General features: G+C 39.2%; 2 protein-coding genes across 2 annotated transcripts; both read left to right on the top strand.

The window, feature by feature from the left end:
* The first annotated feature begins 4843 nt into the window (after window positions 1-4843).
* On the top strand, window positions 4844-10887 carry LOC121507789. The gene is made up of 9 exons (XM_041784128.1): window positions 4844-4942; window positions 5101-5397; window positions 6556-6789; window positions 8035-8139; window positions 8365-8583; window positions 9440-9781; window positions 10102-10447; window positions 10543-10600; window positions 10711-10887. Exons 1-9 carry the CDS (start codon window positions 4888-4890, stop codon window positions 10885-10887), a joined length of 1833 nt encoding a protein of 610 aa, XP_041640062.1. The 5' UTR covers window positions 4844-4887.
* Window positions 10888-17497: 6610 nt separating this feature from the next.
* Window positions 17498-23236, top strand: LOC121507790 (B-cell receptor CD22-like). Its single transcript, XM_041784129.1, has 3 exons — window positions 17498-17738; window positions 21672-22013; window positions 22884-23236. The coding sequence occupies exons 1-3, from the start codon at window positions 17498-17500 to the stop codon at window positions 23234-23236; spliced, it is 936 nt and encodes a 311-aa protein (XP_041640063.1).
* Window positions 23237-24067: the final 831 nt, after the last annotated feature.

Raw genomic sequence — 24067 nt, forward strand, 5'->3', positions numbered from 1 at the left:
GACATGTTTGCTTTTTTGAACCAGGCTGTAAACCAGTTTATTTCTGGTGTAAAACAGGCTTTTTAACTGGTGTCCAGTTGGGACTTTCAGTGTTCCTGCAGCTAGCCTCAAGTGGCACACAGTCAAGGCACCCAGTGCCAGAGGCAGCAAAATAACCCCAAAACATCCTTGAACCTCCACCATGTTTGACTGTAGGTACTGTGTTCTTTTCTTTGTAGGCCTCATTCTGTTTTCTGTAAACAGTAGAATACGTGATTTTCCAAAAAGCTCTACCTTAGTCTCATCTGTCCACAAAATGTTCTCCCAGAAGGATTGAGGCTTACTCAGGTACATTTTTGCTAACTCAAGTCTGGCATTTTTATGTCTCTTTGCCAGCAGTGGGCTTCTCCTAGGTCTCCTGCCATAGCGCTTCATCTCATTCAGATTATGACGTATGGTTCGAGCTGACACTTTTGCACCCTGAGTCTGCAGGACAGCCTGAATTTGTGTGGAAGTTGACTGAGGATGTTTATCCTCCATTCCAACTATCCTGCGTTGCATTCTTTTGTCAATTTTCTCTTTCGTCCACGTCCAGGGAGATCAGCCACAGTGCCATGGGTTATAAACTTGATTATATTACGCACAGTGGACAAAGGGATTTCTAGATCTCTGGACATGGTCTTGTAACCTTGAGATTGTTCATATTTTTCCACAATTTTGCTTCTCAAGTCCTCAGACAGTTCTTGGCTCCTCTTTCTCTTCTCCCTGCTTGGTGTGACACACACAGGCACACAACACAAAGGTTGAGTCAACTTTTAGACATTCTAACTGGCTTCAGGTGTGATTTCTAGATTGCCAGCACCTGTTACTGCCACAGGTGAGCTTAAATGAGCATCACATGCTGAAAATAAAATGATTTACCCACAGTTTTAAAAGGTGCCAACAATTTTGTCCGGCCCATTTTTTTGAGTTTTGTGTAAAATTATGTCAATTTTGGCTTTTTTCTTCAAATTTTTTCTATTGCTCTAATGCACTTAAAGGCAATAAACCTGTGTATGCCAAAAACATTTGTAACTGCAACAATTTCTGGGAGAAATGATGTATTTTCTGGAAAAATTCCAGGGGTGCCAACATTTTCGTCCATGACTGTAACTTGTACAACCCCAGCTACAAAAAAGCTGATTTTGATTTTAAAATCTCGTAAACCCATATTTTCTTCACAACAGAACATAAACAACATGCTAATGAAAAGTGAGGAATTTTACCATTTCATGAAAAATACTGGCTCATTTTGAATATGAAATGTCCTAAATCTTGATTTCAGGTCTTGCTGAAACCAACTGCTGGAGAGTGAACTATGTCAGCAGGACAATCTGTGCACTTCAAGGCTCTTCACTGAACATTACAAGTGAATATTTGCATCCTTCAGATCAGCAGCCCAAGTATAAACATTGGTATAAATTAAAGAATGGTAGAGTGGAGGATGCTGAGATGATGACTGAGGCTGTGGATCGAGTCAAGTTCTATGATAACATGAAGAACCAACACATCCTTGAAATGAAGAACCTGAAGAAGAATGACTCAGCAGAATACAGATTCAGACTGCAACAAAAATCAAAGAAATGGATAAATTCCAATCTACCTGGAATTAGGATGACAGTTACAGGTAACTCCTACACATCTTTAAACGTGTTGCTTCCTCATAGCTCCCCACTACAAAGAGGACTAAAGGCTGAGTGGGTGATAATTTGTTATGGTTTGGAGTAGTATTTGGTTTTTATAAAAAAACAAAACAAAACAAAACAAAAAAAAAAAACCACCATTCTTTTCACTGTACTGTATTAACCTGACAAAGAAGACAGGCAAACATCTTGCAAAGCTCCAATCTGAACTGATTTTGCCTGGCCTGAGAACAGACTGAACCAATCAGCTTCAAGGCAGTAGCTGTGGGCGGGATTTAGATGTAGTGCAAGCCAATAGCAATGGCTGTTGCCTATGTAACGAGTAGCTGAGACGTAGCTTCAGTATAGCAGCAGTTTGTCTTCTAAAGAGCACATTCAGTATGCTGCTAAAAAGCTGAAGGTTTTACTTGTTTTTTACTACAGAGGCAAGTCCTGTTTCTCTTTTATGGTCAAAAAGAAAACTGTTGAGCATACTTTTTTATATAATCTTGATTATCAACATTTTGTACCAGAATGCCTCTGCTCAGAGTCTGCATTTGTTGGACAGTGTCTATCATGAAGTTCTCAGATTTATCACAAACTGTGGATTTCTGGCTCAGCATTGTACTTTGTATTCTAAAGTGAGTTGGATCTCTTTAAGTACACATCATCTTGGACATTGGTACGTGTTCATCTACAAAGCCATTCTTCCCAAAACTCTGGATTATCTTTCCTCTTTTTCAACTTGAAGGACGGATCACACAACCTGCAATTGTGTATCATGACAACTCTATGTACAACCAAAATTAGGGTTAGGGTTAGATCATGTTTCAGCTCTATCAGACAAGACTTATGATCTAAAACACTTCATACTGACAGTATCCTTCTTTTCAGATCTAAGGGTGACGTTCAGTCCATCTGCAGAGGCGACAGAAGGTCAAAGAGTCACACTGACCTGCAGTACCAGCTGTCCTCTGACTGATGATGCAAACTACATTTGGTACTGGAACACACAACTTTTGACCCCGCCAGAGAACCAAAACAAACATCTGATTGTAGAAGCAGTCAGCATACAACACGCAGGAAATTACTCCTGTGCTGTCAACAATCTGAAAGACATCAGATCCAATGAGAAGACTCTCACTGTTTACAGGAAAATGGGACCATGGATCCTAGCAGCTGCTGCAGGAGCCACGGCTGCTTTTATAGGTCTTGCTGTTGTCTTGTGGATAAAGTGAGCAACACCATCTCTGTTTTAGAGTCTTTAAAATCACACACTAACCTGGCATCACCCATTGATTTTCATATTATTTTATTTCACTCCTCAGAAGGAAGAAGTCAGCCACTCAGACTCTTCAGACTGAAACATCCCCAAACATGGAACAGCTGGAAATGTGGGACTCTGTTGCACCAGAGACAAAGAACACAAACAAATGCCTTTAAGTTCAGTAATGTAAAGGGATTTGAGTTTTCTTTTCCCCCCTATCAGCAAAACTCTGTTCCACTGTATGAGAACATGCCAGCTCCACCAGCAGATCAGGATGATCTTCACTATAACAGACTTTACAGAGAACCATGAGGATCCTCTCTACTCCACCATCCAGCCATCAACAAGAACAGGATGATGTGCGGTATGGTGCTGTTTCATTCAGGTGAAAACATAGCTCTGGAGTGTATAACTGTTGTAATTGGAAACTATTCCAGCCAAATGTGTTACTAATTTTCCAAAGCTGTAAATAGTCTGTGATGATCATTCATGTGCAGTAGCAGTGCTCTCTGAAGAACACATTCCAATTAGCTAAAACAGAGAGAGAATCAGGTACTCTTTACTCAGGTTTTATAAGTGTGATGATTAATTAGAGTGATGTTTTAAGCTTGCATTCAACAATGCCTTTAATGTGCTTCAAAGATAAACTTTTGCACCTCGTTTTGCCACTCTGATCTGCAGCATCTTTGTTATTATTTACATTTTAATAAAAGTGACGAAGTTTGGCTTTGGATTTTTTTGTACAAGAAATGTTTGAGATAGCATACAGCAAAGTACAAGAAATGCAGTTCATGTTTAAAGAGTAAATAGACAACAGGCTAAAAAGAAGTATTCCACTGCCCTCTCCTTCTGATAGACAGTCTGTCTTTTAACATGTATTCTGTCTCACTCCCTACTTTGAATGGAGAATGTATTTGTACTTTGTGCTCTTGTTAGACTCAACTTTTTAAACTTCTGCGCTAATTGTAGAGAAAAGCAACTCATTAAGCTACTAATTTAGTTACTGTGCTATGATCAGGGAAACGATATGATTTAAGACAGGTGCATGCTGATCCTCTAAGTCAGTTCTTATATTAGTACAGCATAATGAGCAAAAAATAATTAATAATGCTTCATAAAGCTTGCTGGGTACATTTTCAAGATCAGTCAGACTAGCAGAAGGGTGAAACGAGGAGCCTGTCACAGATGAAGCTGATGTTGGGATTTTGAAAAAAAAAAAGAAAAAAGAAAAAAAAAACATTCAACCTGAATGACAAATTGATTGGTTAGTGTGTGAATGTAATTTCAGGTTTAATGTCTTTGGTCAACTACAGCCCTAAACTCACTTACTGCCATAAACACACATAAACCTGACTTTGGGTCTTCACTGCTGTATTACATCTGGACACAACAACATTATTACCAGCTAACATAGTCAGGTGTTTAAAATAAACCTGTGCATCATCATCAGTGTTAGCAAAGAGATCAAATGACATATTTCCTGTCACATTGTCCTGTAACAGCATCACACCAGCCAACATTAACTTCTGAAACTAAACGGATACATGAGCCAACAAAGCTCTTCAAAATAGGAGCCCACTGCCTACTTGTTGCACCATAAATTTATCAAACTGCTTACCTACCTGCTCTAGTCTTGCCCTGTTATGTAGTGCCCTCTGGAGGATAAGACAAAGGTTTGGTGGCATAAAGAGTAAAATGAACAAACGTTGCATCAAGTACTTGGGATGAGTTTAGAAGGGGAGTTTGTGTGCATATAAATCAGGAAGGAAGTTGGGGGTTTTCTTCAGTTTGGTTTGTCACCACTCAGGTACTACATTTCTCTCCCCACGCTTCACATTTTGAGAGGAACGTCTATGAGGTCGGATTAATCGCTTATGATCTCTAACTTCTTCAGGCTGATCTTGTTTTGAATCAAGCTGTTGAGAAAGGCTGACAGGAACAGTTTATACTCCAATTAGAAGCTGAAGAACTACAGCAGCCATGATCAGGATGGAAGTTGGGTGTGTGTTCATGGGACTCTTCATGTGTATCTCAGGTACGTACCGCTGTTTTTGTGAAGTAGCAGAGTAAATTTGATCACTTGATTCAGTGTAAGACTGATGCTCAGTATGAAAAAATGTAACCTTTAAGAGTTCATTTTTAACAACAGACCATAAATATGCAAGTATTATATAACTTGTTTCTTCTTTTCAGGCGTGCTGGGACAATCACTCAGAATCTGTGCGTCAGAAGGTTCAACAGTCAATCTCACCTGCACAACTGAAAATAAAAAGGCAAAAATGAGATGGTACACTCTTAACAAACGTGGGCGAAAAAAACAGGAGATCTTTGCAGAGGGACATCATGACAAATACAACATATCTGGCGGCAATCATCCAACTCTAATGATCAACAATGTGAGAGAAAGTGATGAAGGATATTACTGCTGTGTACAGAAAGCTAAAGACTTTTTCAACTGCTGGAGTAACCGTATTCTGCTCCATGTTACAGGTATGTAGCTGTCACTGGTAAATAACTGAAAGTATCAGATTGCTGTATTCTAAGGATGTAACGGCTCCCAAAGGTCCCAGTTTGGTTAGTAACTCAGTTTTGGTTATGGTCCGCTGAAGGTTCGGTTCATTGATAAAAAAAAAAAAAGGACATAACAGTCCCAGATTTATAACTCTAGGTTTCCCTAGTTTATCATTATTATTCTTTAAACTAACACTAGTGTAGCTCATATGTTCTACTAGTGTTATTTAGAATTATCTGTGATTGTTGGTTCTGTCTGTAATGTATTAAACCTGAGGCAATTAACCCCTTAAAGCCTGAAAACACAAATAATAGCCGGAAAATTCTGATTTTTTGGAACTGAAATGTTCATTTAACTTTCTACTGAAATTTAAAAAAAACAAAAACAAATTTCCATAAAATTTAACAAATATATTTTTAGTATCTCATTTCATCCATTAGGTGTTTTGGTAACTGATAATCAACTTGAGGGCATTTTTTTTAATCTTTTATCAGATTGTATTCATAAGTTTTTGTTGGTAATTTATTGAGCATATTGATTAGATAGAGGTATCATAAAAATATGTATCAAATATGCAACAACAGGCATTAAGGGGTTAAAGACAAAAATGAGAGAAAATATGCAAAATAAAAAGCAACACAGAAATGATTAGCCTAATCTCCTTATTTGAAACAATAAAAATAAATACATTGTAAAATGCCAATTCAAATATGTGTATTTAGAGCAATATGCCATTTTTATAAATTATGAACTGTGATTTGACACTGTTGTTAGTAAAACGCTGATGCAGTGGATACTTAAGGAAATCCTGGGTCATGTTCATCAGTGAGGGAATATAGACTAGCTGAAGCAAACACAAGATGGGGCATTGCAACCGAGCTGGAACAGAGCATTTATATACATGCTTGTAGACTTTGATTTCTGTTTCTTCAGGTCTTTGCACAGCTTTTATAATCTATTAGCATTGGTAGTTGGTGACAGTGCAAAGAAGAGGAAAGCGAGAATAACCCTCGCTCCCGGACGTATTTGCCATTTGACTATGTGCACCAAACCATGACCCATAAACCAAAAAGGATCCAGGAAATACAAAAATACATTACATCCCTAGTGTATTCAGTCTTACATCATCATGTCAGTCCTGCAGGTAAAGGTGATTCCTGCCACAGAGGGACAGAAGGTAACACTGATGTGTAGCACCAGCTGTCCTCTGACTGAAAGCCCTTCAGCCTTCATCTGGTACAAGAACGCAGAGTTCCTCTATGAAGACTGGTCTCCCTGGTACCAACAGCTGGTCAGCAGTGACAAAGCAGTCAGATACTCCTGTGCTGTCAAAGGCGACAAGGATTTTAGAGCACCTGAAGTCTCTGTGGGTGAGTGACATCTTTGGACAGCAGCGCTGCCAGTCGTATATACTGTACATACTTTCAATAAACAGTACAAATGCTTCTTCTATGAAAACCAAACTACGACAACAGCAGAGCGTATGTTTGATGTTTTCACATTATTGGCAATATGTACAAACAGACTGAAATATAAAAGGTTGCATCACCGAGTAGGGGTGGGCAAAAATATCGATTAATCAATGCATCGCAATATTCCCCCCCAATTCAATATTGACTCAGCAAATCCTCTGAATCGATTCACCTCCTGGCCAGTGGGGGTCGCTGTGTGTTGTACGGATGGAGGCCTCACTCAACCAAACAACAACCAACCATAACCATGTTATGTGAGGTTTATCACAATTTCCAAGAGGACAGAAATATCATTTAAGTTTACATGCACTTTACTTTTTCAGTGTTTAGACAGAACTGTCATGTTTTTTTTACTTTTGTACTCCATATGCACAAATAAGTTATTATTGTGCAAATTTTTTTTTTTCAGATGTTTTATTGCTCAAAAATGTGAGGTGACTTACCAAATATGTTCACATGGGCATGAAAATAATTATTAAATATTTGTCAACAGGTTATTTGTGTATTTCTACTTCTTACTGAATCGACACTGAAGCATTTAAATCAATATCAATATCGAATCGCAACCTAAAGAATCGAAATTGAATTGAATCGTGAACTACTCCTCGTCCTCTTTAGAGGAATCCAACTACATAAATACTGTATTCTCCTCACAGAGACTCTGCACAGGTATTTAACAGCATTTACACCATGATAACTTGCAAATCATTTGTGGCCCTGAGTAGCAGAGAGGGAGGAGGGGGCGGGAGCAGTGATTAAAACAGGTCATGGATCAGCAGCGTTTCTTCACTAGCTGCCAGGCCAATATTTTTAGAGTGTCAGCAGCATCTTTAAGGCCAGTTGTCTGGCTTGTTGAGTTGTTGTGTTTTATGAGAAGTGTCAATAATCTGACACTCACTCACTCAACTTTCTCTCTTCCTCTCTCTCACTCTCAGTAAGTCCTGGAAGTCCTAGAAAATAAAGGTGTCCTACATGTTCTGAACTGGTTACTGTGTGGATTATAGAAATCAATCTTGGTGACACTTCTGCCTTGATGATCTTAACATGACACACAACACTTTTTGACATTAACCACTGTAGGCTAAGTTATATGTTCTTGAACTTGCACGTAAAACTCATTAGGATTATAATGTTTCTTTTCAGATTCTGTGACATCCACCTGCTTTAGTGTGACCTACGTGAAAGGGAAAACGTGTTCATATAAGCACACATCAGTGGATGAGCCCTGCTCCATCACATACCCCAGAGGTGAGTTTGCCGATAACTACAAAGACTATGACCAAACATCATAGACCTGAATCCTCTTTTCAAGGTTTCATTTCTTAACCTCTTCACTAACATCATAACCACTGATTAAACAGAACTGGGGCTTAAGTCAATATTAAACTAGTCACATAATCTATACATTTAATTGTGCACATCTGAGTTTTACAACAAATCTACAGTGAAAATGTATCCTTTGTAACTCAACAGAATTAAACATTCAAAAGACTTCTAAAAAAAATTCAACCATGCTGAGCTGTGACACCAGCTGTCCTCTGAATGAGTCTACAGTTTCCTACAGCTGGTACAGAGGTGGACAGGTGGACATTACATTTCGTACAGAACAAAGTGTTGCTTATGACAGATCCTGGGGTAAAGGATTAACCTGTGCCATCAAAGGCAATGAGGATTTGATCTCAGCTGAATTCTGTGAGTAGAAACCAATCTAAGTTGTTTGATTCCTTTGAATGAAACATTTTTGATGTTTTGATAAAAAAAAAACATCTTGCAAGGCATATTTAAGTTATTGATAAGGCAAACAGCTCGAGAACATCATAACTGATAGATAAATTTTGAATGATAATAACAAGTGATTTATTGACAGGACACATTCCTTATGTAGGACTTTGATTACTGTGAATTCATTTTTATTTATTTATTTATTTTTGGGCCTTTTATGCCTTTATTTGGTAGAGGAAGGACAGTGGAAAGACTTGGAAACAGGGAAGAGAGCAGGGAGAGACAAGGGGCAAAGGGGCAAAGGGCCACAGGCCGGGTTCGAGCCCGGGCCGCCCGCGTACATGGGTAGCGCCTTAAACCACCTGCGCTCCCAGTGAATTCTTTTTATTTCTGAACATTTTTAGCTGAACGTTCCTGAGAAGATTCTCTAGATGTCCATAGCCAGTAGAAATCCAGAATCCTGGATAACAGAGTTAAGACTCTTTTTCTGTGTGCTGGTGACTCTTTTCAAGCTACAATCAAACTATTTTCTACAGTTTCACTTTATCATGTTCAGTATGTTTGCCTGTGTTATTCAGATAGAGCCATGGGCTGATCAAACTTGACTGCTCAGTAAAAGTCACTCTACAAATTGAAACCAGAGCACTTCAAAATAAAAAAATCTTGACCATTCATGATAGATTTCTGAATCTACAAGCATACATGTTTTATTTTCCCTCCATATGTTGTTGTCAGTCAGAGCTAGGACTGTAACACATTTTCCTTCAAACACAATCAAGTGCAGACAATGCTGATTCTCATGAAATGTCCTAAATCTTGATTTCAGGTCTTTATGAAAGAAACTGTTGGAGAGTGAACTATGTCAGCAGGAGAATCTGTGCACTTCAAGGCTCTTCAGTGAATATTACAAGTGAATATTTGCATCCTTCCAATCAGCGGCCCAAGTATAAACATTGGTATAAATTAAAGAATGGTAGAGTGGAGGATGCTGAGATGATGACTGAGGCTGTGGATCGAGTCAAGTTCCATGATAACATCAAGAACAGACACATTCTTGAAATGAAGAACCTGAAGAAGAATGACTCAGCAGAATACAGATTCAGACTGCAACAAGATGATAAAGAATGGAGAATGTCTGACATACCGGGAGTTAAGATCATAGTTACAGGTAACTCTGAACATATTAGAAAATGTGTGGCTGCCTTACAGCCCCTAACAAAATAGAGAACTAAGGCTGAGTGGTGAACAGTGATAACCTGATATGCCAGATAGACTGTTTATCATATAACAATGCATGGGATATATTTCACATTCATCTGGGAACAAAGGGTTTGAGAAGGGCAGGACTTTTCAAAAGTTCTCAGATGATTGGATTAATGTCACATCCATTACAGAGCAGTTGGCTGCTCCAAACAACATGAATCTGTTGTGATCAGTTCAAGCATTATGATCTAAAACACTTCATACTGACAGTGTCCTTCTTTTCAGATCTAAGGGTGACATTCAGTCCATCTGCAGAGGTGACAGAAGGTCAAAAAGTCACACTGACCTGCAGTACCAGCTGTCCTCTGACTGATGATGCAAACTACATTTGGTACTGGAACAGACGACCTCTGACCCAGCCAGAGAACCAAAACAAACATCTGACTGTAGACGCAGTCAGCATACAACACGCAGGAAGCTACACCTGTGCTGTCAACATCCTGAACATCAGATCCAATGAGAAGACTCTCACTGTCCACAGGAAAATGGGAACATGGATCCTAGCTGCAGCTGCAGGAGCCACGGCTGCTTTTCTGATTGTAATAGTTCTCATTTTCATCTTCTGGATAAGGTGAGGAACACCATCTCCTGTTTCAGAGTTTTTAAATTCACACACTAACCTGGCATCACCTACTGATTTTGACTTTTTTTCATTTCACTCTTCAGGAGGAAGAAGTCTCTCATCCAGATTTCTCAGACTGAAACACCATCCAACATGGAACAGGTATCTGCTGGAAATGTGAAACTCCGTTGCTTTATAGACCGAAGAACAAACAAATGCCTGTAAGTGCAGTGTAATGTGTAGCGATCTTATTTGTATTTTCTCCCTGTCAGCAAAACTCTGCTCCACTGTATGAGAACACACCAGCTCCAGCAGAAGAGCAGGATGATCTCCTCTACAGCAGAATTTACTTCTCAAACAAACACCCAGATCCTCTCTACTCCAACATCCAGCCAAGTCATCATCAAGAACAGGAAGATGTGCAGTACAGTACTGTCAAATTCAGATGAAAACATACATAGCTCCTGAGTGAATGACTGCTGTAATTATCTAGTGCAGACATATTTTGTCTTTGTTTTTTGTTTTGTTTTTTCTTAACAGTTGTAAAAGTGTGTGAAATGCACACTCATGCAGTAATAATGCGCTAGAGAAAACACTCCAATCAGCTATGGCAGATTGAGGAGTTGGTTATTTCTTGTAGATTTAATTTATTTTAGTAATTTTTCAGTGTTTATTACTTGTAATGTGCTTTAAAGAAAACCTTGCTGCATTTTTTTATTTACATTTTAACACAAAGAAATTTGAATTTAGATTTGTTTATATGAAAAATGTCTAAATTCACCTACTGCAAACTACAAAAGAAACAATTTGTGTTTTAAGAGTCAATGGAAAACAGATTTTAAAATGTTTTATTATTTTCTTATTCTCATAGACAGCATTTCCTTTAATCCATATTCTGTCCCTGTTTTAAAAGGAGTACATCTTTGAATAAATAAAGTGGGTAACTGAAATCAACAGGAGTAACAATTTTGTTAAATTTTGTTCCTGCAGAGTTTGCATCTTTTCTCGGGGCATTTTATTTTATGGGGCTTCCTAAAAAAAAAGAGAAAAAAAAAAAAAAAGCCAAAAATCGATATCCCGATATATATAGTCCTCCATTCAGGCTCACAGCTGTGATTACATTAGTCAATTATCTGTGCTGATGAACGCTGGAGCAGTTTCTGACAAGTTCATGACACGAGAGCGTCTTTAGACCTTATTCAAGAAGTTCTCCTGTGTGATCATGGGGGAAAAATCTCATCTGGAGGCGGGAACATTTTAACTCCTCATTGTCAGTGTTTAGAACTGTAAGGCTCCATTGTTGTGGAGAAGTGGATCACATCTGCCCGCTGCTGGACCATCTTCTCTCTGACGTGTACGACTCTGGCAGGAAGTTTTCAACAAAATGTTGGCACCCAGGCAAATCTTGTATTCTGGGTTAAATGTCTTTATGAGATTTTTTAAATCCTGGCTTTTCAACAACACTGGGCTCATGTCTTTAGCAGCGTGTTGTGTTACTGCTGCCGTTGTCTCAGTCATCTTGTGGCGTATTTCAATGATTACCACGTGAGTTTGACTTCTTCCTTTTCAAAGCTGAACGAATGCTCAATGCTGCAGATCCAGCGCTGATTCTCATTTTCCGTCTTAAAAGGCATCTAACTAGCCGCTAACTCGCCACGCTGCTCTGTTTACCTTCTTCTCCCTTGCTTCTCTCACCACTGATATAAAAAAAAAAAAAAAACAAACGCATGTGCAGGAGTTTTCTGGATGGGTGGAAGAGAAAAAGACAGCTCTCTGCTGTGAGAGATGCATTCAGGGACAATGGGAGCAGCAATAGTCCGGCAAGAAATGCACCATGGCGGCTCAAAACTTCCACATAATTTATACTCAGATATTCGCAATATAGTCGTTTTAACGACACGCTACATTCACAGAGTGAGGGCGAACATGTAGCACCAGAATCTATTTGTGGTGGACCTAATTTATTTGTGGCGGTCCACCACAAATAAATGAATGTATGGGAAACACTGTATTTTGAGGAAAAGAACAAGAAAATGAAGGAGTTGCTTGAAGAGATTTTTTATGGTACTTGGGGGTGTTGATGACAGGCCAGGGGCAATATGTTTGTTAGAAATGCATGAGAAAGTGATTTTTGTATAATATGTGCCCTTTAAATGCTGTAACTACAATAATGCAGCAGCAACTCTATTTTTATGTGTACTTTTGCTGGCAATGTACAACGTAAACAGAATGTATTATAATGTGTTCTATAAAATCCAATAAAAATTGAAATCCCACGTCATGTTCATGTCTGCCTTAAATTAATCTCAAACTATATTGTCCAGTTTGTTAGGCTGTTTTACAGACACAAGTCAGACTAACATGTTTTCAAGCATTTTAAAGTCCATTTTGAGTCAGACTAACAACATAATTCAACTTTCCTAACTGCATATAAACACACTTACTGGCAGTCACACAAACACTTGACTTTGGCACAGGAGTGGATGCATCCTGTGTCTTTACTGCTGTATTTCAGCCAGGCACAATAAAGTTATTACCAGTTACTGAAGTCAGGTGTTTAACATGAAATAAATCAGTGCACTATCCCACACGCTGCACATGTCATGAATACCAAATATTCACAACCCATTAGCAACCAATAAGTGCTGAATTTACCTGGATACCACCAAGCCCTTTAGAGGTGTTAAAATTGGTGCTCACAGCACATCTGGTGCATCATCAATTCATTCCATTAAAGGTCACATTTGAGCAAAAACACTTATTCAGGCTTTTCTAGCAAAAATATGTGCCCCCACCCTGTCTAAAATCCCTCCAAGAATCAGAAATGTGCCCCCCCACCCCACCCCCCCTCCACATTTCAGAAAATGTGTGCTAAACCAAGACATCCTCAGATTTTCCCATCATGATATCATGTGGAGGAGTTAGCCCCGCCCCCCAGGTTCAGTTGGCCCTTCCCACCTGGAAGAAAATTCAACACTCCTCTCGTGATCCTGAGCCACATCCATTAAGCCAAATCCTTTTTCTGACAGGGGCGGAGTCAGACAGCTCATTACAGTTTAAAGCCACAGACAGAAACAGCTCATTCTGAGCAGGGCTGAAACAGAGGGGTTTTTTAGACATACAAAAATCCAATACTGGAGTGCATTTTTAAGCAACAAACTTCACAGGCATGTTTTGGGGACCTCTGAGACCAATATAAACTTGTCTCAAAAGAGTAAAACAAGTGACCTTAACCTGCTTAATGGGCTGCTGTAGAGCTGAAGTAGGTAATTCTGGCACAAGCTCACCAACTTCCAAGCTGCATGGAGGATGAAGAAGGTCTTGAAGGAAACAGACATCTCCAGCAACACTTGTAATGCAGAGGACATCTTTATTAGACCGATGCATTTCGGCTTGTAGCCTTCATCAGGGTCATCCTGCTGTAGTCATGCTGAAGTGTGGCGCCCACTGGAGGTAGCATGAACAGTAAAATGAGCCCAAACAAACTTGGAGAAAAAGGTGAGTACCGTACAGAAGGGAAATAGGGTAAGCATAACAAATCAGGAAGGAAGTTGGGAGTTTTTTGTTTTGTCGATGCTCATCTGCAACACTTTTCTCTTCATGGTGAACATTCTGAGACGAGTGACTATGAGGTCTGAGAGCTGACGTATGATTTGGATGATCTTGTATGAGTCAAGCTGTTGAAAGGAGACTGATAGAAACATTTTTTAGTCTCTGGTTAGAAGCTGAAGGACTACAGCAGCCATGATCACAGCAGAAACTGGATGTGTGTTTATGGGACTCATCGTGTATATCTCAGGTATGTACAACATGTAGAGCAGTGGTGTTCAGCCTTATTCTACCAAAGAGCCACATTGTCTAGAAAAAATTTTAGCGAGAGCCACAATCCAAACCTGGAATGTAAGATAGATAATAGATCAGTTAGTCTGTAGTTGAAATGAAATAAAACAGTGGACTGGTGGATAATTATGAGGTTAATGGGATGCAAATGTCTGTATAGAGTCAGAAGAACCAATGTCACTGATAATGACCATATATTTATTTTATATATCACTGATATCAGGCTAAAACCTTGTATCTCAATTTTTCATGATCTTAATTTGTTTTTATATATATTATATTTATATCATTTTATAAATTATAACTTTTCATTCCCTGAAAAGTGGTCATTTTGGAGATACCAATCTTTGGCCCAACAACAGCATTATGAAAGTTCCACCTGGCCAAAAGATTTTTTAAGACATTAGAATGTGCTGAGTTTGAGCTCTGAGATGCTTTTCAAAGAAAATGATGAATGATGGTTGGATATTTAGGTATTTATATCTCACACTAGGGCTTTTACTGGAGTTCTGTGACTTTATTAACATAACAGAGATGAAAAAACTTTCACTAGATTGAATTAATGGAGGCCAATTGTATTTCACTAAATGCTAATCCATTGAACCTCTAGGTGGTGTGCACATTCAAACACAAGGATCCAGAAATCAGATTAACCATTTGTTGAAGATGAAGGGATGAAAGGATGGATGAATGGATGGATGATTTTCTGTACAAAACAGAACAAATCAATACATTGCCACGCATTTCACTATTAAATGAAAGCTAACAGGATTTAACTTACATTAATTTATGCATCCATTATATTAAACAAGGAGTGAGGAATTACTTCAACTTCCTGTTAAACAAATTAGTACACTGTGTCAAAATAAACTGTTCTCTTTAAACTTGGGTAGAAAATTTACTCACTCATATGTGTCCTTTAAATTAAACAAACAGTTCTAGGTCTATAGGGGTCTTCTTTGTGGTTTCAGTGGTCAAAACAAACTTCCACCTTTGGTGAAAGTGACAAACATAATTAAAAGGATGCACTTTTTGGCAAACAAAATAAAAAGTGGGATAATTAATCAAACAAACTTACTTCAGTGCTGTGGCAGCATGGACAGAGCAGGTTCCAGAACAAAGGCAAGGCAATAACCACACCCATCTCTTATATAACCTCTTGCGGCTCCTCCTCCCTGCTCTACCATGATTGTCTCAGTAGGATTGAGGATTTGAGATTTTTAACAGAGATCATTTCTAATTTTTTCCACTCATTATTAATTCTTTAAAGGGGGGAGGGGCCTCATGTTGGTCTTTGCCCTGGGCCTCCAAATGACTAAAGCCAGCCCTGCCTCACATCTGCAGCTCTCCAGACACATCGTTTCACCCTGCCTCATTTTGCTCTTTTGACAATATTTATGATCATTAGTGCATTAAAGATCAAATAAAACACCGACGTTTGGACAACTTTCACTAGATATTAGATATTACATTATCTCCATGTGTGATCCGTGTTTGTTATGCTCATTGATGATGCGCATCGGCATAACTGTCATAAGATATGGGTGTGGGAGAGCATCAGCAGGATGTGGCTGGAGAAAAAGTTAAAACGAGGAAATGTGAAGCTTCAGTTTGAACATAAGACAGCAGACCTCAATGCAGAGGTTGCACTGGACTTTTTTTTGTTCTCTGTCACTCCTTTAAAATCCCGCTGGATCCATCCTGACACAGAGCTTCATACAGCACACACTCATGCGTCATAGCGCTGAGACAAGCTGGAGAGATGGAGAACAACTTCTTAATTCTGTCTCTGTTATAACCTGTGAGTAGGCTACAAACGTATGCCTTTATCTGTTAGATTTCCATGACTGATATCATGGAAACTAAGGTGTTAAAGTGAGGTTTCAGAGAGAGACAGAGAGAGAGAGAGAGGACGGGGGTGAGCGAGCAAGAGAGAATAAAGCAACAGGCGCTGATCTGAATCATCCACCCATCTCTTTGTTATATTTCCATGGTTGATATCCACATGATAAAAGAGAAAACTTTGGTGTGTAAAGAGAGGTTTGGTGGTGAGCAAATGAGGTGGAAGCAGCGGGAACTGTTTTGATTCATCAGTCACCTTGGACACATACAAAATTTTGTATAAAAAACCTGTTACAAAAAAAAAAAAAAATAGACTAAATAACCTCCTTGATAGTCCATGTGTGCTAAATGGAAAAGGTGCATCTGTCTGTGTGTGCGCTGAGATGCAGGCTCATCCTCATCATTCCAGTCCGTCAAAATGACGGAGAGCCTTCAAAATTCTCCGTCATCCTTCAAAAACATCCGTCAGTGACGGAAAATATTCGGTTAACGCGACCTCTGCCTCAATGAATGAGCTTACTGAAGACGCACCACCTACAGACTTCCTCTGCTGTCTTTACACACGCTCCTCCATTGAGCGCATCCGACAGTAATGATATAGGGATTTAAAATAATAATCATTTAAATTTGGAAGTTAAAGCCTGTCGTCTTCATGTGGGAAGCAGATTTATTGATGTGACTTACCATGAATCTTTACTGATGAAAGTGTTTACCTTCATAAAGGTTTTTAGTTAAAGGGGTTTTTTTCAAGTAAGCCTTAACAGAGCCAACTGGTCACTAAAGAGCCACATGGGGCTCGTGAGCCGCGGGTTGAGTATCACTGATGTAGAGTATTAGAGTAGATCTGATAACTTACTGCCATTCAATATGAAAAAATAAAAGTTGAAGGTCATCTCTCAAAATTGCCAATTATATAGAACTCATTTTTATTTAAAAATGTTTGCATATTTTGCACACAAGCTCAATCCAAAATGAAATAAACCTGTACAAATTTGTTTCTTCTTTTCAGGGGTGCTGGGATCAGAACACACCTGTGCTCTAAAAGGTTCAACAGTCAATCTCCCCTGCACAACCAAAAACAACAAGGCAAACATGAGATGGTACACTCTACAATGGAATAGAAGTAAGATGCAATTGAATAACATCTCTGCAGATGGAAATCATGTCATTAACATTCACAACATTTCTGAAGAGAATCATCCAACTCTGACAATCAATGATGTGAGAGAAAGTGATGAAAAGAATTACTGCTGTACGGAGAATGCTGAACAAACTGATGCCTGCTTTTACAACTATATTCAGCTCCATGTTGAAGGTACACTCCTGTCACTAATGAACTGCTATAAGCATCCAATCTGTATTCAATCTTGCATTATCATGTCAGTCCTGCAGGTAAAGGTGATTCCTGCCACAGATGGACAGAAGGTAACACTGATGTGTGGCACCAGCTGTCCTCTGACTGAAAGCCCTTCAGCCTACATCTGGTACAAGAACGGAGAGTTCCTCTATGAGGACTGGTCTCCCTGGTACCAAGAGCTGGTCAGCAGTGACAAAGCAGTCAGATACTCTTGTGCTGTCAAAGGCAACGAGGATTTTAGAGCACCTGAAGTCTCTGTGGGTGAGTGAAAACTTAAGATGATGGAAAACTCACATAGACATTGTTGAATTTTCTTTCATTGGCACAGCTGCGGGAGTTTGCATGTTCTCCCCGTGCATGCGTGCAGGGGCATAGCTAGGGATTTAGGGCTCCTAGGTAGAATATTACACAGGGCTCCCCTTACCTGGCTAGCAAAGCAAAAAATTGCACCATTTTTACAAATATATATATGCATTTTGATGTATTTTTTAGCCATAATTTCCCATTTTATAAGATTTTTTTTTTTTTACTGTGGCTAAATTAAATTTACTTGCATTATTTGGTAGTGCTGGACCACACTATTTGGACATTTTTAAGAGAGGGGCCCCCCAGAATTGTATATTACTCTATTTGATGCAAATTTCAGTCTGTTGGCTGATTCATTTAGTCACTTTTGATACAATAATGAAACTAATAATTAAGAAAGATTAAATAAAAAATACTTTTCATTGTTGGCATATTTACACCACTTAAAAAAGAAAAATGTGGAAGTAAGGAAATAAATAAAGAAATCCAAAGTCATAATTGTAATATTAAAATTTAAAATTACAAGGTAAAAAATCATAATTAAAAGATACAAAGTTGAAACTATGAGATAAAAAGTCATTTAGTCAATTACCCTTTTTTTTCAAGAACTGTTGTACTTTCACATTTTTTTCTTTTTTATTTGACCCAAATAGGCTTCCATACAGACATCTCAAGGGCCCCTCTCTACTGTGGGCCCGGGGAATCAGTATCCTTTTTCTCCCCTGGTGCTACACCCAGCGTTTCCGCTAGCCTTTTTTGTCTCCGGTCAAAATGACCGGCAGCCCTCAAAAATTCCGGCCAGCAATTTAGAACAACTACCGGACATTTGCTTTAACATTATTTTGCTGCATTAACAGCAGCAAAACACATAAATCTGATCTTCTGTGATACATTGATACATACAAGTCTGCGCTAAACGGGACTGAGGACACATTTTTTATTTCCAGACCTGACCCAAAACCGAGACAGAAACCAAGCCGATAGTAAACCTGAGTAATTATTACTCTGTTATTACGGACACATGATTAGAATTTTCTTTTGTGTAAGTGGTTTAAAATATCAAAATAAAGGCTGCACACGTTTCCTTACACACGCAGTCAGTTACACTTATATGCCCATGCTAAACTCATCAACAACAACAGTTAGCTTAACGTCAGCACCGTTAGCCTGTTAGCAACTTGACAATCATAACTTTGCAGCTTATAACAGCCAAATACCATCCTCCACCAGCATCCAAACATAACTCCCCAGTGCTCTGTTAACTGGACACTGCGTTAGAACTCTACATTTCAAATGAAAAATGAGTCTTACCGTCAGTTGCTAATATCAGTCCTCTTGATGATATCACTGTAGCATCTGCTAAACCAGTAAATCCAACCATCCTGGTTTATTTGGACTAGTCCCGAAAAAACAAAAGCTCCACAGCAGATAACCCGGTCCAGTCCTCCTCTCATTAACGGCTTATCCAAGACTACTTCTGATAATTAGCCGGCATAGGCCTCTCTCTCTCTGCTGCTGCATCAGTGTTTCAGAAGCTCAGCTATATAGTTCCCTTTGTTTCAGCCTCTTCATTACTCACAGCGATGACTAACTCAAAATCCCTCCATACTGCTGATGATATTAAGCCTTTGGTTAACCAGGAAAACCTCACTGGGACTAAAGTTCTGTTTTATGAGAAAGCTCTGGTCAAACTTTCCCACTTTCCCTGCATAGTCCCCAGGAATACTGAGCATGCGCAGAGAGATAGGGTTGCTTTGATGTCACCGTGCATACATAATTAGCCATGTGCTTGCCGTCTGAGGAGATAAACAACCCCAGCACCGCAGGACAGTAGATGTAGTCAGATCAGGCAACTCTAAGTTTATATTAACGCATTCTCACAACATATCTTCTAGGTTACACAAATGCAAGTATTCAGTATTTACTTATCTGGTCATTTGCATGTTTTCTGCTGGACATTTTGACCGGTTATGTTTTTATCTGCCGGATTCCGCCCTTTTTACCGGCCAATGACCGGTAATTGCCGGCTAACGGAAACTCAGGCTACACCCATGCATGTGTGGGTTCTCTCCAGGTTCTCCGGCTTCCTCCCACCACCAATTAACCTAATGCTCGTTAGGTTAATTGGTGACTCTAAATTGCCTGTAGGTGTGAATGTGAGCATGCCTGGTTGTCTGTCTCTATATGTCAGTCTGACTGGCGACCAGTCCAGGGTGTATCCCGCCTCTTGCCTAATGACAGCAGGGATAGGCTCCAGCACCCCTGCGAACCCAAAATGGGATAAGTGGTAAAGAAAACGGATGGATTGATGGCACCACTGCCTTTAAAATCTTGCCATGATACACAACAACACTTTAAGTACCATGCATTATAATGTATACACAAGCCAAAGTAATGCATCTTTATTACTGTCCAGATTCTGTAACATCGACCTGCTTTAGTGTGACCTACGCAAAAGGGAAAACCTGCTTATATAAGCAGACATCAGTGGATGAGCCCTGCTCCATCACATACCCCAGAGGTGAACTTTGCTGAAACCCACAGACCTTTAAACTCCATACATCTGATTCCTCTTTATCTTAAAATATCAGTTAACCTCACTTATTATCATCTTTAACATTAATTTAACACAACTGAAACTAAAGTAAATATGAAACCATGTCTGTTATTAGTACATTCAACTGTGCACACTTTTATTGTAGACTGTGAAATGCCACTGTTAACAGCTGAGAATGTATCTTCCATATTCCAACAGAATTAACTGTTCAAAAGACTTTAGCAGGAAGCAAAGTCATGCTGACATGTGACACCAGCTGTCCTCTGAATGACTCTGAAACGTCCTACAGCTGGTACAGAGATGGGAAAGACAATCCATTTTTTAGGGATCAGAGTTTTTATCTTGATGTTCACACTGGCGGCAAATTTACCTGTGCTGTGAAAAGCAACAAGGATTTGATCTCTGCTGAAACCTGTGAGTAGAAACTGATCTAATTTGGTTGATTTCTCCGGCCAAAACTTTTGTGCTGTTTTCTAGCATAATATGTGACCCATATGTAGCACTCCGGTTGCCTGCATGGTAGGGGTGAAACGGTTTACACAGATCATGCCTTTGTTTGAAACATATATTTGAATCAATAAATCCTTTGCTCCATCTAGTGTTATTTAGAACTATCAGTAGTAGTTGGTACAGCCTGTGATAAATTAAGCAAGAGAGAAAAAGTCGAAAACGAATAAAACATGGAAAATGAAATCAACACGGAAAACAACCTAATATTTCCACATTAAAAAAATAAATACAAATGAATACAGCATAAAATGCAAATTAAAATGCATTGTTTTTAGAGCAATTTATCATATTTACGATGTACAAAGTGTGCTGTTGCTATGTTTTTAATAAAATTCCACCACAGTAATTACTTGCGCTAAATCCTGACTCATGTTTGGAAGTGAAGGATCACAGACTCATTCAAACACAGGTAGGGGCGCTGATGTCAGTGTTTTATGCTTCCTCAGGTCTTTGAATAGTCTTTAAAATGTATTAGCAGCAGTAATGTATTCCAGCCTATCTGCTTTCACATATGGAGGCTTTTTAAAAGAGATAAGAGAGGAAAGGGAAGCAGGTCTCACATACAAAAACCGTTACACACCTACTGTATGGAGTAAAATACTACAGTCACATAATATATTCTATGGCCCCAATTCCAAAAAAGCTGGAGCAATGTTTAAAATTTCATGAAAACATAAGTCAATGATTTTAAAATCTCGTAAACCCATATTTTCTTCACAACAGAACATAAACAACATGCTAATGAAAAGTGAGGCATTTTACCATTTCATGAAAAATACTGGCTCATTTTGAATATGAAATGTCCTAAATCTTGATTTTAGGTCTTGCTGAAACCAACTGCTGGAGAGTGAACTATGTCAGCAGGACAATCTGTGCTCTTGAAGGCTCTTCACTGAACATTACAAGTGAATATTTGCATCCTTCAGATCAGCAGCCCAAGTATAAACATTGGTATAAATTAAAGAATGGTAGAGTGGAGGATGCTGAGATGATGACTGAGGCTGTGGATCGAGTCAAGTTCTATGACAACATGAAGAACCAACACATCCTTGAAATGAAGAACCTGAAGAAGAATGACTCAGCAGAATACAGATTCAGACTGCAACAAAGGTCAAAGAACTGGATAAAGCCCAATCTACCTGGAATTAGGATGACAGTTACAGGTAACTCCTACACATCTTTAAACATGTCTTGCTTCCTCACAGCTCCCCACAACGGGGTGGGTCATCAGTTCTTATGGTTCAGATCAGATGACAGATTTTTTTTCAATGATCAGATTATTTTCTGGCTCATCACAAAAAAGAAAGAAAAAAAACAGCCATTCTTTTCACTGTATTCTTCTTTTAAACTTACAAAGCACAGATTTTCATGCAAAGCTTCAATCTGAACTGATTTTGCCTGGTCTGAGAACAGACTGAACCAAAAAGCTTCAAGGCAGTAGCTGTGGGCGGGATTTAGATGTAGAGCAAGCCAATAGCAATGGCTGTTGCCAATGTAATGAGTAGCTTATACGTAGCTTTAGTATAGCAGCAGTTTGTCTTCTAAAGAGCACATTCAGTATGCTCCTAAAAAGCTAAAGGTTTTACTTGGTTTTTACTACAGAGGCAAGTCCTGTTTCTCTTTTGTGGTCAAAAAGAAAATGGTTGAGAATACCTTTTTACATAATCTTGATTAGCGACGTTTTGTACATGAATGCCTCTGCATTTGTTGGACAGTGTCTATCATGGAGCTCTGAGATTTATACCCAAACTGTGGATTTCTGGCTCCCCATTGTACTTTGTATTCTAAAGTGAGTTGGATTTCTTTAGGTACACATCATCTTGGACATTGGTACATGTTCATCTACAAAGCCATTCTCCCCAAAACTCTGGATTACCTTTCCTCTTTTTTAATCCTGCAGGATGGATCACACAACCTGTGATTGTGTATTGTGACACAACCAAAATTAGGGTTAGGGTTAGATCATGTTTCAGCTCTAGCAGACAAGCCTTATGATCTAAAACACTTCATACCGACGGTATCCTTCTTTTCAGATCTAAGGGTGACATTCAGTCCATCTGCAGAGGTGACAGAAGGTCAAAAAGTCACACTGACCTGCAGCACCAGCTGTCCTCTGACTGATGATGCAAACTACATTTGGTACTGGAACACACAACTTTTGACCCCGCAAGAGAACCAAAACAAACATCTGATTGTAGAAGTAGCCAGAATACAACACGCAGGAAACTACTCCTGTGCTGTCAACACCCTGAACAACACCAGATCCAACGAGAAGACTCTCACTGTCCACAGGAAAATGGGAACATGGATCCTAGCTGCAGTTGCAGGAGCCACGGCTGCGTTTCTGGTTATAACAGTTCTTGCTGTTGTCTGTTGTATAAGGTGAGCAACACCATCCTCTGTTTCAGAGTCCAGAAATTATCACACACTAACCTGGCATCACCCATTGATTTTCATATAATTTCATTTCACTCTTCAGAAAAAAGACCACCACTCATACTCCTCAGACAGAAACATCTTCCAACACAGAACAGGTAACAACTGGAAATGTGAAACTCTGTTGCTCTATAGACAGAAGAACAAACAATGCCTTAAAGTGATTGTAATTGTCTTTTCGCCCCATCAGCAAAACTCTGCTTCACTGTATGAGAACACACCAGCTCCACCAGCACAGCAGGATGATCTCCACTACAGTAGAATTTACTTCTCAAACAACCACCCAGAACCTCCCTATTCCAACATCCAGCCAAGTCTGCACCAAGAACAGGACGATGTGCAGTACAGTACTGTCGTATTCAGATGACATACAGTAGCTCCTCGGAAGTGCTGGGCAAGAAATCCATTTTCAATTTTAATCACATTTTTGGTTTGCAACCATCATGAAATCAATGTGATCTTGCCAAAAGATGAGTATGTACAATTTCTGCACTGAAGTACACACACACCCACACACACATACAAACATAAATATACATTATGGAGGCTGCAATTAGTTGTGAGTTAGGACGCCCAAACACACCACATAGAAACCCTCCACACTTGGCATTTTCAGCGAGTTGAGACCAGAATTGTTCAATGAACACTGTGTGAAACAAGGTGTATTACAAACGGAGAACTGGATTTTTTTTCTTTCATAAACTTCGCACAATGATGGAGAGATGCCTTTAAAAGTGTTCTTCTATGTTCATGATAGAAGCAAGGCCAGGGCACATGTGCA

Source organism: Cheilinus undulatus, linkage group 4 (genome assembly GCF_018320785.1).
Source record: "Cheilinus undulatus linkage group 4, ASM1832078v1, whole genome shotgun sequence".
NCBI classification, from domain to species: Eukaryota; Metazoa; Chordata; class Actinopteri; order Labriformes; family Labridae; genus Cheilinus; species Cheilinus undulatus.

What these genes read in the sequence shown, in the direction of transcription:
- LOC121507789 (XM_041784128.1), top strand. Translation starts at nt 4,888, where the DNA reads ATGATCAGGATGGAAGTTGGGTGTGTGTTCATGGGACTCTTCATGTGT. An exon ending in CTCCATCACATACCCCAGAG is followed by an intron (nt 8,140 to 8,364) that starts GTGAGTTTGCCG and finishes GTAACTCAACAG; the next exon opens with AATTAAACATTCAAAAGACT. An exon ending in ATTTTCATCTTCTGGATAAG is followed by an intron (nt 10,448 to 10,542) that starts GTGAGGAACACC and finishes TTCACTCTTCAG; the next exon opens with GAGGAAGAAGTCTCTCATCC.
- LOC121507790 (XM_041784129.1), top strand. Translation starts at nt 17,498, where the DNA reads ATGTCAGTCCTGCAGGTAAAGGTGATTCCTGCCACAGATGGACAGAAG. An exon ending in AGCACCTGAAGTCTCTGTGG is followed by an intron (nt 17,739 to 21,671) that starts GTGAGTGAAAAC and finishes TCTTGATTTTAG; the next exon opens with GTCTTGCTGAAACCAACTGC. An exon ending in AATTAGGATGACAGTTACAG is followed by an intron (nt 22,014 to 22,883) that starts GTAACTCCTACA and finishes CCTTCTTTTCAG; the next exon opens with ATCTAAGGGTGACATTCAGT.